General features: G+C 39.5%; 1 protein-coding gene across 1 annotated transcript; it reads right to left on the bottom strand.

The window, feature by feature from the left end:
* Positions 1-13,621, bottom strand: LOC134504376 (SH3 domain-binding glutamic acid-rich-like protein 3). Its single transcript, XM_063313560.1, has 3 exons — positions 13,542-13,621; positions 10,791-10,958; positions 1-307 (listed from the first exon to the last, which is right to left on the bottom strand). The coding sequence occupies exons 1-3, from the start codon at positions 13,587-13,589 to the stop codon at positions 233-235; spliced, it is 291 nt and encodes a 96-aa protein (XP_063169630.1). The 5' UTR covers positions 13,590-13,621; the 3' UTR covers positions 1-232.
* Positions 13,622-14,221: the final 600 nt, after the last annotated feature.

Genomic DNA, 14,221 nt, shown 5'->3' with positions numbered 1-14,221 from the left:
CCCCTACTGTCAGGGAAACATACAATGTACCTTGGCCTGCCTTGTCCTCATAGTAAATCTTACACAAAAAGCTGATACAGTAAACATTTTTTTGCAATCCTTGTGTCTTTCACAGGGAGCTGAATCTTTTTGACCTACAAACTTTGTTTTATTTGAATTTTTAAAAAACGGTTTTAAGTATTGAACACCCATGTAATGCACCATCTTCAAACAGTTGCCACATTTTTGCCACTCAATCTGCAGCTGCTATCTTAAGGAATTTCTTAACTTCCTCATTTTCAGTTGCTTCATACAGCATCTCAAAGTCCTAAAACAAATACAATGGTAGAGGTTAATTGAATCAAGAAACCAACTCGGATGAAAGTAACATTTCAGCTGGACATCACTGAGGTCCAGAATGCTGTTATTGCTGACCTTTAATCTGATTATCCTGGATTCAAATTGCCATTCCATTACTAAAATAACTGGATTATACCAGTCACTCATTGAATTCACACATCACATTAACCCATGATTTGTTAATGAAATTCCCAGAATATGCTAAGCCTGAACAAAACCATAGTATAGATTACCATGATCTGAGAACTCTATGACTATCAACCTTTATTTGCTAACTTGGGTTGCTGGAAGGAGAAAGCAGAGAAGAAAGCTACATGGTGGGACAAACTTGATAAATCATTCCACCTTTTCTTTTATGTTGTGAGGTGGTAGTAGATTTCCTGTATGTACAACAAGGAGGAATATTTCCCAATTGAAGACCAACAGCCCTTCTATGAGAACAGCTAACCCTTTGCAAATCTGACTGGTAGGTGATCGGTAAGAATGGGGACGTTGGGGGGTTCCCGGTGAAGGAGTATGGCGGCTGGTCGAGCCTTGTAACAGCTCGGAAAAATTAATATCTACCCTGTGGAGGCTGAGAGTTCTGCGGAGTTGGAGACAGACGGGCAGACCTCGTAGGCAGCGCGAGAAAAGGAGCGCTGCCGGCGAAAGCCTCCAGCGGCTTTGGAGTGGCAGGTGAAAGCTTTGCTTTCTATTTCAATACTTCACTTTTGCTGCAACAACAAAGCAGCCAGGAAGCCTGGAGGCACACCTGTAGAACCTGCGTGAGTAGCCTGGCTATCTAGGCAATTCTGCAGCCCCCTTCATCTCTAGTAAAAGAAATAACAACTTTTGACTACAAAAGTGAAAAAGAAGAAACTTTCTAAGCAGAGGGGAAAAAAAAACTTTTCTATACCTTGGAGACAAAAAAACTTTACTGCCAGTCCTCACTTAAAAGGAACTGAATTAATTAATTAATTTCTAACGCCATATTGGACTATGTTGCAGATGTTTATAAGATTATTTTGAATTGTATGCTCTGTATGTTTGGATATAAATATTATACATTGCTTTATATAGATAAATATAACATTAGGTGTAGTGATTAAGATAGGTAAATAAAGATTTCTATAAGAACAAAACGAACACAAGGAGACAGAACAGGAGAGGCTCAGAAACCGGGGAAGGAGAATGGTTGAAAGCCATGTTTGAAGTTTTTACGCAAAAAACAATTCAAAATATGACTCAAAATTTAACGCAACTATTAGAGGAGAAAATAGATGGCTTTGAAAAAAGGTTAGGTCACAAGTTAGAGATAATGGATAAAAGAATAAAAGCAGACATTCAGGAGGTAAGAGAAAGAGTGGAGAAATTAGAAGTAGAAAACGATATAGAATTAGACCGATTAACTCTGCTAGAGTTAAAAGAAAAAGAACATTGTGTTAGACTAGAGGTGTACCTGAAAAAAAAGAGGCAGAAATAAGAGAAATAGTGGTTGAAATGCTTGCAAGTTTAATTGAATGGGAGGAAGAAAGGCTAGAAGAAGATATAGAAAAAATATTCAGAGTTAATTTGAAATATGCAAAAATTAACCGGAAACCAAGAGATATAATAATTGAATTTGCGAGGAAGAAGACCAAAGAATTGATAATACAGGCCTCCTGGGGGAAAAAAATTAATATCGAAGGAGAGGAGATTATGATATTGAAAGACGTACCACTGAGAATATTAAAAAAAAGAAGAGATTATTTCTTTCTCACTGAAGTCCTTAAACGAAATAAAATCCTCTTTAGGTGGGAAGTATTGGAAGGAGTGAATGTCACATTCCAACAACAAAGATATAAATTGAATACTATTTTTAAGGCTCAGGAATTTCTCAGAAAATATAAGAAAGATTTAGAATCAGAAGCAGATAGAAGGGAAAGGCCAGAAAGTAAAGAAAGTAAAGTGAAATGTTTAAATATAGAGGAACAAAGTGCAGAGGGACTAGCTTCAAGTTCTAAAGAATTCGTAATACTCCTTTCCAATGAGGGAATTAAAATGCCTTTCCTGGAATATAAATGGAGCCAATACCCCAGCTAAAAGGAAAAAAGTTTTTCACTATTTATACAAATTAAAACAAGATATAATATGTCTTCAAGAAACTCACATTGCGAAAAAAGATAGTAAATATCTGGTAAATAACAAATTAGGAAATGAATTTATAGCAGCAAATGAAAAAAAAATGGAATTGCGATATATGTAAAGCCCCATCTAAATCCTAAATTAATAAGTGTTGATAAAAATGGGAGATATTTAATAATAGAATTAGAACTACAAAACTCTAAAGCAATATTGGTTGGAGTATATGCCCCTAATGATAATCAGAATAAATTCTATCAAAATTTATTAAATGAACTTTCCAAATTATCTTATAACAATTGGATTATGATGGGAGATTGGAACGGAGTTACCTTACCAATTATTGACAGAAAATCTGAACAACAGATAAAAAAAAATCAAGGAAAATTGCCCCAATCTTTTTTTGATATGTCAGAAAATTTGGCTATTGTAGATGCCTGGAGATATAAAAAAGGTACGGCTAGAGATTATACATTCTATTCAGACAGATTCAAATCATTCTCCAGGATCGATATGATATGGGTGTCTAAAAATTTGGCAAATAAAAATTTAAATGTATCAATTCTCCCCCGATCCTTCTCAGACCATAATCCAGTTCAATTGGCTATAAAACTCCACCCAAAATGTTACAGGTAGAGATTAAATGAAACTTTGTTGAGAAATAAAGAACTTGTAGAAGATTGCCAAAAGAAGTTAAAATAATTCTTTGAATGGAATTTAAATAATGAAGTGAGTATTGGGACAGTATGGGATACTAGCAAGGCATATATGAGAGGATATTTTATGTATTTAAATAGTTGCTTAAAGAGGAAAACACAACAAAAATTCAAACAGTTCTTGATCAAATTAAAGAAAAAAATCTTCAAGTCAGACCATCAGATGAAGGTATAAACCATCAAATAAAAATTTTACAGCAGCAATTAAAAATACTTACAACAGATGAAATTGAAAGAAAATTGAGATATATTAAAGAAATTTTGAATATGCTAATAAAGCTGGAAAATGGCTAGCATATAAATTAAAAGAAAAGGAAAAAAAATATTACTAAAATTTGAGAAAATGGGAAAGAATTAGTTGACAATGAAAAAATGAAAAAGGCATTTCATAATTTCTTTACAAATCTATATAACAAGAAATTTCAATTGATAAAATTGAGAACTATTTATTAAAACAAAATTTAAAGAAATTAACTAAAGACCAAAAAGCATTAATTAATAATCCCATCACAACCCAGGAAATTATAGAGGCAATTAGAAAATTGAAAACAGGCAAAGTTCCAGGTCCAGATGGATTTTCAGCAGGTTATTATAAATATTTTCAAGATCAAATTTTGTTACCACTTAAAGATTTAATGAATGCGATTCTGTTAGGAAATCCAATACCAAAATCTTGGTCAGAGGCAAATATCATACTGATCCCAAAAGAAAAACAAGACCTGTCACTATGCAAAAATTATAGACCTATTTCGTTATTAAACAATGACTATAAAATATTTACTTTAATTTTAACTGAAAGACTAAAAACAATACTTCAAGAAATAATTAATTATGACCAGAATGGTTTTTCACCCCAAAGATACATAAAAAACAATATAAGGACAGTTTTAAATATAATAGAGTATGCTCAATTTCATAATGAAAAACAGATTATGTTATTTTTAGATGCTGAAAAAGCTTTTGACAACCTAAATTGGAATTTTATGCTTAAGACTTTAGAATTGATGGATTTTGGCAATATATTTATAAAAGCAATAAAATCAATTTATACATTTCAAAGAGCCAGAATTGTGATCAATGAAGAGATAACACAAGAATGTCAAATAGAAAAAGGAACAAGGCAAGGCTGTCCGCTATCTCCTTTATTATTTATATTGGTATTGGAGGTTCTAACAGAAGCTATCAGAAAGGATCATCGAATTGAAGGGATAAAGATTAAACAAGAAACACATAAATTAAGAGCCTTTGCAGATGATTTAGTTATCGCTTTACAAAACCCGTTAATATCAATTGATTACCTATTAAAGACACTACAAGAATATGGAGAATTAGCTGGTTTTAAAATAAATAATCAAAAAACGAAGATGATAAATTTAAATATGCCACAAAATAATCAGAATGTATTAGAAATTACATCAGGATTTAATAGTGTTAAAAAAGTTAGATATTTAGGGATAGAGATTTCAGCCAATACTAGTGATTTATTCCAAAATAATTATGTTAAAATATGGAAGGAAATTAAACACGATTTACTGAGGTGGGAAAAATTAAATTTATCACTTATGGGACAAATCTCTGCAATTAAGATGAATATTCTGCCGAAGATGCTATTTTTATTTCAAACTATTCCAATATTTATAACTGATAAAATTTTTAAATTATGGCAAAAGGATCTTTTAAAATTTATTTGGCAAGGGAAAAGACCAAGAATTAAATTTAAATTACTACAAGAAGATAAGGAAAGAGGAGGCTTGGGTCTTCCCGATTTCAGGCTGTATTATGAGGCACGTGGTCTATTATGGTTAAAAGAATGGATCATCCTACAAGATCATAAATTACTAATTTAGAAGGGCATGATTTAAAATTTGGATGGCATGGCTTCTTATGGTATAACAAATTGAAAGTAAATAAAACATTTAACGATCATTGTATTAGACCGTCTATTCTTAAAATTTGGGAAAAATATAAATCTATTTTAACATCGACAATACCACTATGGATTTCCCCACAAGAAGCCTTTGTAAGGCGAGAAACAATAAGAAACCATAAGTGGCTAAAATATTCGGATTTAATAAAATTTGAAGGGACCAAATTTACAATGAAAACGAGAAGAACTGAAAAATGAAGGATATTCATGTCAATGGTTTACATATATTCAATTAAAAGAACAATTTAAAATAGATGCCAAAAGTCACAAATTTACAAAAAAACTATCTTGGTGGAATGAACAAATCTATGCTAATAATGTCCACATGATCTCTAAAATATATAAAATGTTATTACAAATGAGAACACTAAATGTACAAATTAAGCAATGTATGAATAAATGGGAGAAAAAAATTGGATACAATATTGAATACGATGTTTGGGAAAGAATGTGGACTAAGGGATTAAAATTTACATTAAATTATAATTTAAATTTTTTTTTATAAAATGATATACATGTGGTATACTACCCCTGAAAAATTATCGAAAATGTTTCGAAATATGTCAAATGTTTGTTGGAAATGTAAAAAAGAAATTGGAACTTTATACCATATGTGATGGACCTGTAAAAAAGCAAAAAAAATTTGGTCATCTATACAGAATATAATTTGTAAAATGTTGGCAGTTAATATTGATAAATTACCGGAACTCTACTTATTGGGCTTTATGAACAAAGATTTGGAAAAAAACTATGGAAAACTTCTACTGTATTTGATTACTTCGGCCCAAATTATCTATGCTACAAAGTGGAAAGAAGAATTAATCCCATCTGTGGAAGAATGGATACTTAAATCCCTAAACTTGGCACAAATGGCAAAACTAACGGACCAAGACAATTCACTCTGCATAACAAACACTCTCTTCCAACAACCTAAGAGACGGCTTTATACATGGACTTCACCAGATGGACAACACCGAAATCAGATTGATTACATCCTTTGCAGCCAAAGGTGGCGGACATCTGTACAGTCAGTAAAAACAAGGCCTGGAGCTGACTGTAGTTCAGATCACGAACTTCTTCTTGCACAATTTAGGATCAGACTAAAGAGATTAGGGAAGACCCACAGATCAGCTAGATATGAGCTCACTAATATTCCTAAGGAATATGCAGTGGAGGTGAAGAATAGATTTAAGGGACTGGACTTAGTAGATAGGGTCCCGGAAGAACTCTGGACAGAAGTTGGCAGCATTGTTCAGGAGGCGGCAACAAAATACATCCCAAAGAAAGAGAAAACCAAGAAGGCAAAATGGCTGTCTGCTGAGACACTAGAAGTAGCCCAAGAAAGAAGGAAAGCAAAAGGCAACAGTGATAGGGGGAGATATGCCCAATTAAATGCAAAATTCCAGAGGTTAGCCAGAAGAGATAAGGAATTATTTTTAAACAAGCAATGCGCGGAAGTGGAAGAAGACAATAGAATAGGAAGGACAAGAGACCTCTTCCAGAAAATTAGAAACATTGGAGGTAAATTCCAGGCAAAAATGGGTATGATCAAAAACAAAGATGGCAAGGACCTAACAGAAGAAGAAGAGATCAAGAAAAGGTGGCAAGAATATACAGAAAACCTGTATAGGAAGGATAACAATATCGGGGATAGCTTTGACAGTGTGGTCGGTGAGCTAGAGCCAGACATCCTGAAGAGTGAGGTTGAGTGGGCCTTAAGAAGCATTGCTAATAACAAGGCAACAGGAGACGACGGCATCCCAGCTGAACTGTTCAAAATCTTGCAAGATGATGCTGTCAAGGTAATGCATGCTATATGCCAGCAAATTTGGAAAACACAAGAATGGCCATCAGACTGGAAAAAATCAACTTATATCCCCATACCAAAAAAGGGAAACACTAAAGAATGTTCAAACTATCGAACAGTGGCACTCATTTCACATGCCAGTAAGGTAATGCTCAAGATCCTGCAAGGTAGAATTCAGCAGTTCATGGAGCGAGAATTGCCAGATGTACAAGCTGGGTTTAGAAAAGGCAGAGGAACTAGAGACCAAATTGCCAATATCCGCTGGATAATGGAAAAAGCCAGGGAGTTTCAGAAAAACATCTATTTCTGTTTTATTGACTATTCTAAAGCCTTTGACTGTGTGGACCATAACAAATTGTGGCAAGTTCTTAGTGGAATGGGGATACCAAGTCATCTTGTATGCCTCCTGAAGAATCTGTATAACGACCAAGTAGCAACAGTAAGAACAGACCACGGAACAACAGACTGGTTTAAGATTGGGAAAGGAGTACGGCAGGGCTGTATACTCTCACCCTACCTATTCAACTTGTATGCAGAACACATCATGCGACAAGCTGGCCTTGAGGAATCCAAGGCTGGAGTTAAAATCTCTGGAAGAAACATTAACAATCTCAGATATGCAGATGATACCACTTTGATGGCTGAAAGTGAAGAGGAACTGAGGAGCCTTATGATGAAGGTGAAAGAAGAAAGTGCAAAAGCTGGTTTGCAGCTAAACCTCAAAAAAACCAAGATTATGGCAACCAGCTTGATTGATAACTGGCAAATAGAGGGAGAAAATGTAGAAGCAGTGAAAGACTTTGTATTCCTAGGTGCAAAGATTACTGCAGATGCTGACTGCAGTCAGGAAATCAGAAGACGCTTAATCCTTGGAAGAAGAGCAATGACAAATCTCGATAAAATAGTTAAGAGCAGAGACATCACACTGACAACAAAGGCCCGCATAGTTAAAGCAATGGTGTTCCCTGTAGTAACATATGGCTGCGAGAGCTGGACCATAAGGAAGGCTGAGCGAAGGAAGATCGATGCTTTTGAACTGTGGTGTTGGAGGAAAATTCTGAGAGTGCCTTGGACTGCAAGAAGATCCAACCAGTCCATCCTCCAGGAAATAAAGTCAGACTGCTCACTTGAGGGAATGATATTAAAGGCAAAACTGAAATACTTTGGCCACATAATGAGAAGACAGGACACCCTGGAGAAGATACTGATGCTAGGGAGAGTGGAAGGCAAAAGGAAGAGGGGCCGACCAAGGGCAAGATGGATGGATGATATTCTAGAGGTGACGGACTCATCCCTGGGGGTGTTGACGACCGACAGGAAGCTCTGGCGTGGGCTGGTCCATGAAGTCACGAAGAGTCGGAAGCGACTAAACGAATAAACAACACAACGGACCAACTAAACGATAAAAATATGGAAGACTTTCAGAAGGATTGGACACCCTTTTTTAAATATGTGGAATGGACTCAAAAAGTTAATATGAATATAGTATGTAATGATCAAAAACAAAGATGGCAAGGACCTAACAGAAGAAGAAGAGATCAAGAAAAGGTGGCAAGAATATACAGAAGACCTGTATAGGAAGGATAACAATATCGGGGATAGCTTTGACGGTGTGGTCAGTGAGCTAGAGCCAGACATCCTGAAGAGTGAGGTTGAGTGGGCCTTAAGAAGCATTGCTAATAACAAGGCAACAGGAGACGACGGCATCCCAGCTGAACTGTTCAAAATCTTGCAAGATGATGCTGTCAAGGTAATGCATGCTATATACCAGCAAATTTGGAAAACACAAGAATGGCCATCAGATTGGAAAAAATCAACTTATATCCCCATACCAAAAAAGGGAAACACTAAAGAATGTTCAAACTATCGAACAGTGGCACTCATTTCACATGCCAGTAAGGTAATGCTCAAGATCCTGCAAGGTAGACTTCAGCAGTTCATGGAGCGAGAATTGCCAGATGTACAAGCTGGGTTTATAAAAGGCAGAGGAACTAGAGACCAAATTGCCAATATCCGCTGGATAATGGAAAAAGCCAGGGAGTTTCAGAAAAACATCTATTTCTGTTTTATTGACTATTCTAAAGCCTTTGACTGTGTGGACCATAACAAATTGTGGCAAGTTCTTAGTGGTATGGGGATACCAAGTCATCTTGTATGCCTCCTGACGAATCTGTATAACGACCAAGTAGCAACAGTAAGAACAGACCACAGAACAACGGACTGGTTTAAGATTGGGAAAGGAGTGCGGCAGGGCTGTATCCTCTCACCCTACCTATTCAACTTGTATGCAGAACACATCATGCGACAAGCTGGCCTTGAGGAATCCAAGGCTGGAGTTAAAATCGCTGGAGGAAACATTAACAATCTCAGATATGCAGATGATACCACTTTGATGGCTGAAAGCAAAGAGGAACTGAGGAGCCTTATGATGAAGGTGAAAGAAGAAAGTGCAAAAGCTGGTTTGCAGCTAAACCTCAAAAAAACCAAGATTATGGCAACCAGCTTGATTGATAACTGGCAAATAGAGGGAGAAAATATAGAAGCAGTGAAAGACTTTGTATTCCTAGGTGCAAAGATTACTGCAGATGCTGACTGCAGTCAGGAAATCAGAAGACGCTTAATCCTTGGGAGAAGAGCAATGACAAATCTCAATAAAATAGTTAAGAGCAGAGACATCACACTGACAACAAAGGTCCGCATAGTTAAAGCAATGGTGTTCCCTGTAGTAACATATGGCTGCGAGAGCTGGACCATAAGGACGGCTGAGCGAAGGAAGATCGATGCTTTTGAACTGGGGTGTTGGAGGAAAATTCTGAGAGTGCCTTGGACTGCAAGAAGATCCAACCAGTCCATCCTCCAGGAAATAAAGCCAGACTGTTCACTTGAGGGAATGATATTAAAGGCAAAACTGAAATACTTTGGCCACATAATGAGAAGACAGGACACCCTGGAGAAGATGCTGATGCTAGGGAGAGTGGAGGGCAAAAGGAAGAGGGGCCGACCAAGGGCAAGATGGATGGATGATATTCTAGAGGTGACGGACTCGTCCCTGGGGGAGCTGGGGGTGTTGACGACCGACAGGAATCTCTGGCGTGGGCTGGTCCATGAAGTTACGAAGAGTCGGAAGCGACTAAACGAATAAACAACAACAAAATAGCAAATTACTTTTTTTAATCTCTTATTAGAATTAATGAAGGCAATTTAGAGAAGGGAAAAAAGAAAAACATGCTAGGATACTAAGCTGTACCGTTGGAAACCCTAATCTTTCTATTTATTTATTTTTCATTTTACCCTTTATTTTTTTTATTTTATTTTATATATATATATATATATATATATATATATATATATATATATATATATATATATCATTTTTTTCTTTTTGTTCTCTTCTCTTTTTTGTAAGATATTATTGTTTGTATGTAATTTTATGTTTATTTAAATAAATTAATAAAGATTCTGTAAAAAAAGAAAAGAAAAAAGAATGGGGACTTTGTTTGGACCTTTTGTGCCTCTTGGATTACTAAATAACAGCTCACTGATAGCGTTCACACACTGCATGTTCCCTATCCCTCCTCCCCTTTTTTTTCTTTTTCCATCTGCAAGTAATAGGATAATGAAGGTGCCATGTGCGCCATGGATGATTCTGATGTTTGAAGGAGAAATAAACTGGGGGAGCAGAGAAGCAAGAGTAGGAGGGGGTGAAGAAATTCCAGGATTTTTTTTTCCTTTTTCCTTTTTTTGGGGTGGGGGAGGTTAACAAAACATTGTACTCGCAAAGCAAATACAGATTGAATAGCTATGCTCTTACGCACCTCCGGTTGGTGCAGTCCAACTTGTTTTCCAGCCATTGTAACAGAATCCATAATTTGGTTGCCTCCCCCAGTCCGATTTTTCTTACCCCGCAGTACTCCTCTCCATTAAATATCTGGGGTGGGATTGCATCCGCCTTGCCAGCTTTGCCCCTCATCTCTTGCAGCAAACTTTCACTGACAGAGACATCCACTAACTGGTATCTCATGTGATGTCCATCCAGAATGCGAAGGACCTCAGACTGCCTCTGCTTTACCTAAATAGACACCAACAGTTTTGGTGAAGAGAAGTTAGACGGTAGAGATGTTCTGGGGTGCTTCAGATCTGAGAACGTCTCTTACATTTAAAATCCAGGGGTTCCCATGGGACTGCCATGGTCCCCTGCTTAGGGGGATTGTGGGTTTTAGCTAGAAGCACTGGAAGCTAGCTGTGTTTGATGAGGCTTTAGGTCAAAAGTGGGTGACCCACAGCCAGGACTTTAGATGCAGCTTCCTCAGGGCTCATGCCCACTTTTTGAGCATAGCCCTTAACATGCCCAAAACAAATTGCAGGTTTTCTCCTCCCACCCACCAAAATTTCCCATCCCTATTTTAGTAATTTTGCATTTCCCTCCTTCCTGCCCTCAGCCAAGGTAAAGTCACTCTTTATATCACAATGACAGCCAGCTGGGCACAGTGGTTAAGGCACCAGGCTAGAAACTGGGAGACCTGGAGTTCTAGTCCCACCTGAGGCACAAAGCCAGCTGGGTGACCTTGGGCCAGTCACTTTCTCTCAGCCCTAGGAAGGAGGCAATGGCAAACCACTTCCGAAAAACCTTCCCCAGAAAACTGCAGGGACTTGTCTAGGCAGTCTCCAAGAATTGGACACAATTCAATGGAATAAATCTATCTACCCATCTATCTCATAACAGAATCTTTTTTACATTAAAATGTTGGTGATGAGGTGGAGAAAAGGGGTACATCCATTAACCAAGCCACATATAGGTAACAATTCTTGGCGTATTCCCTTAAGCCTCCTGAACATACAAGCAGGCTTCTTATGGATCATTTTGCTACAAGAACAAGAAAGAATCCAGAGAACTAATGATTTTAACCTGTACAGAAACATCATTTGGAAAGTTTGCCCATCCCCGTAAGTTACGTCTGCAAGTTGCAGATTCTGATGTTTTAGTCTTTGCATTTCTTTCTTGTAGTATGCATTTCTGATTTTTCTGAAATTTTGAGCCATATTTTGTGGTTTTTTTCCATTTTTAAAAGAGTGCCAGTTTTTGAATGTTAAAGAGTCTGGACCTGAATGCCTGTATTAGGAATTACTTTTGCTTCTAGCAGATGTTGGTATAGAATTAGATATATTTTTATATTAAAAAATCTGATAGCACAAGTCCCTTTTTTTAAAAGCACAAGTTGCTTTTTTTTTTTTTTTTAAAAAGGAAGCTTTCTACTTCTAAAGATTAATTTAAGTACCACGCCTTTGAACTTGTGTGATTCCTGACTGAGCTCTCTGGATACTGGTAGTGCACTTGAAACCCCTCCCCAAATCCACAGAATTTTAAATGTTTCTAAGCTGTTTGGCATTTTTTGAAAGTCAAATTCTCTTTCCCTGACTAGCAGCTCAGTTAATTAGGGCTGTAAGCCCTAATTCAGACATGAAACAGAAAAGCTGTCCATTGAAGAATCCTAGGAAGAACATTTCTCCTGAAAGTAAAAACACGGGCAATTATTACTTTGTTACAAGTTTGTTATTGAAGGTTTTAAGTGTATTTTTATTCTTGCTGCGGTATCTGTAAACTGCCTAGAGTCCATCAGAACTGAGGCAGTGGATGAAATGCATCAGCTACATAGATGCACACGCACTCTTGAATTCTCAATCAAGGCTTGAGTATGAGGTCCAACCACGATGGACAAAGTGGAGTTGCCTCATCCCCCTTCTCAGCAGCCCCAAAGAAGCCCGGGGGGGGGGGCAATCTGGAGCCCCTGCACTTCAGGACCCCTTGCAGACCCAGGTTTGTGCCTTTTGGAGCCGTTACCGTTACCCAGCCTTGATCTCGTTGCAAGCGTTTTATTGATCTTCTGAGTTGAAACCAGCCTGCCTTGGGGATCAACTTGCCAGGCTCTCAACGCCCCACCCGCCGGTACCCCCATCCCATCAGGGGATGCCCTGGACCAGCCTTTCCCAGCCTGGCTGGCCAGAGATTATGGGAGTTGTGGTCTCCGGAGGGCATCCAAGGGTTGTACTTCCAACACGCAATGAGGGTGCTGGGATGGCTGGGGGAGATGGGAGCTGTGATCCCAGAGCCTCGGGAAGGGCACCGGGGCTTGTAGTTCCAAGGCACACAAAGGGTGCTGGGGTGGCTGGGAATGATGGGAACTGCGATCCCAGAGGCTAGAGGAGAGATGGCGTTTGTGGCTCCAACACACACAGCGTGCTGGGGGTGATGGGGGTTCTGATCCCAGAGTCTCTGGAGAGGCACTGGGGCTTGTAGTTCTGAGACACACAGAGGGGGCCGGAGTGATGGGAGTTGTAATCTCTGGAGGGGGTCCGAGGGTTGTACTTCCAACACACACAGAGGGTGCTGGGGTGGCTGGGGGTGATGGGAGCTGTGATCCGAGAGGCAGTTCAAAGCAGACGGGGGTGATGGGCGTGGTGGTCCCAATGTCTCTGGAGGAGGAGGGGAACTGCAATTCCACCCCCCACGGACGGCGCTGGGGGGGACGGGCGTCGCAGTGTCCGCACCCCCGGAGGCCGACGAGTTGGGGAAGGCCCCGAGGCGGGTCACCCTCCAAAGCAGCCCGGCTTGTAAGGGACCTCGGGGGCGGCCGCCCCCCACGCCGCCCCTCACCTCCCTGGAGCCCGTCACGCTGGTGTAATACACCCGAATGGCGGCCATGCTCGCCCGGGCCCGCCGGCACTCCTCCCGCCCCTCCGCCGTTGCTGTGGGAACACAACCGCCAGCGCGGCCTCTTGCGCTCCGAATGGCCGCTCGCGCTGCCACTCAAAGGGCAGAAATCGTCCCCCGGCCTCTCCTTTCCCCGGTCGTTGCTCTTCTGCGCCCCCTGCGGGCCGGCGGGGAACTGCGACGATCAGGCAACGCGTCTGGACAGAACCATCAGCCTGAAATAGACTTTCCTTCTCGTCGACCTGTAGGATGGGTTGGGCTACAGTACATGTCCTTCCCTGCCGGCGAGAAGGTGGATGATGGGAGCTGGAGTCCAGCACCGAGATTGGCTGGGAGTTCTGGAGGGTAGCAGAAGATCTGGGACTCAGGGGAGGGAAGGCAAGACGTGTGTTTGTATTGTCTTCTTGGTCGCCCCTTCTGTCTCTGAAGGATCTCAAGGAAGTTCCTTCTCTCTTCTTCAGCCATTCCACTTTATCACGAGGACAGCTCTGGGAACTCGAGTGAGAGGGTCAGAGCCTGGTTAACAAATAGCACTAACCTCTAAGGTGGGGGGTTTGATTCTGGACTTACTGTCATCTGTGAAACCCATCCAGAATGAGGTAGCATTATGTGGGAACCGGTCT

The sequence above is a fragment of the Candoia aspera genome, chromosome 12 (genome assembly GCF_035149785.1).
Source record: "Candoia aspera isolate rCanAsp1 chromosome 12, rCanAsp1.hap2, whole genome shotgun sequence".
Lineage (NCBI taxonomy): Eukaryota > Metazoa > Chordata > Lepidosauria > Squamata > Boidae > Candoia > Candoia aspera.
This window is presented reverse-complemented; position numbering and strand designations above follow the sequence as displayed.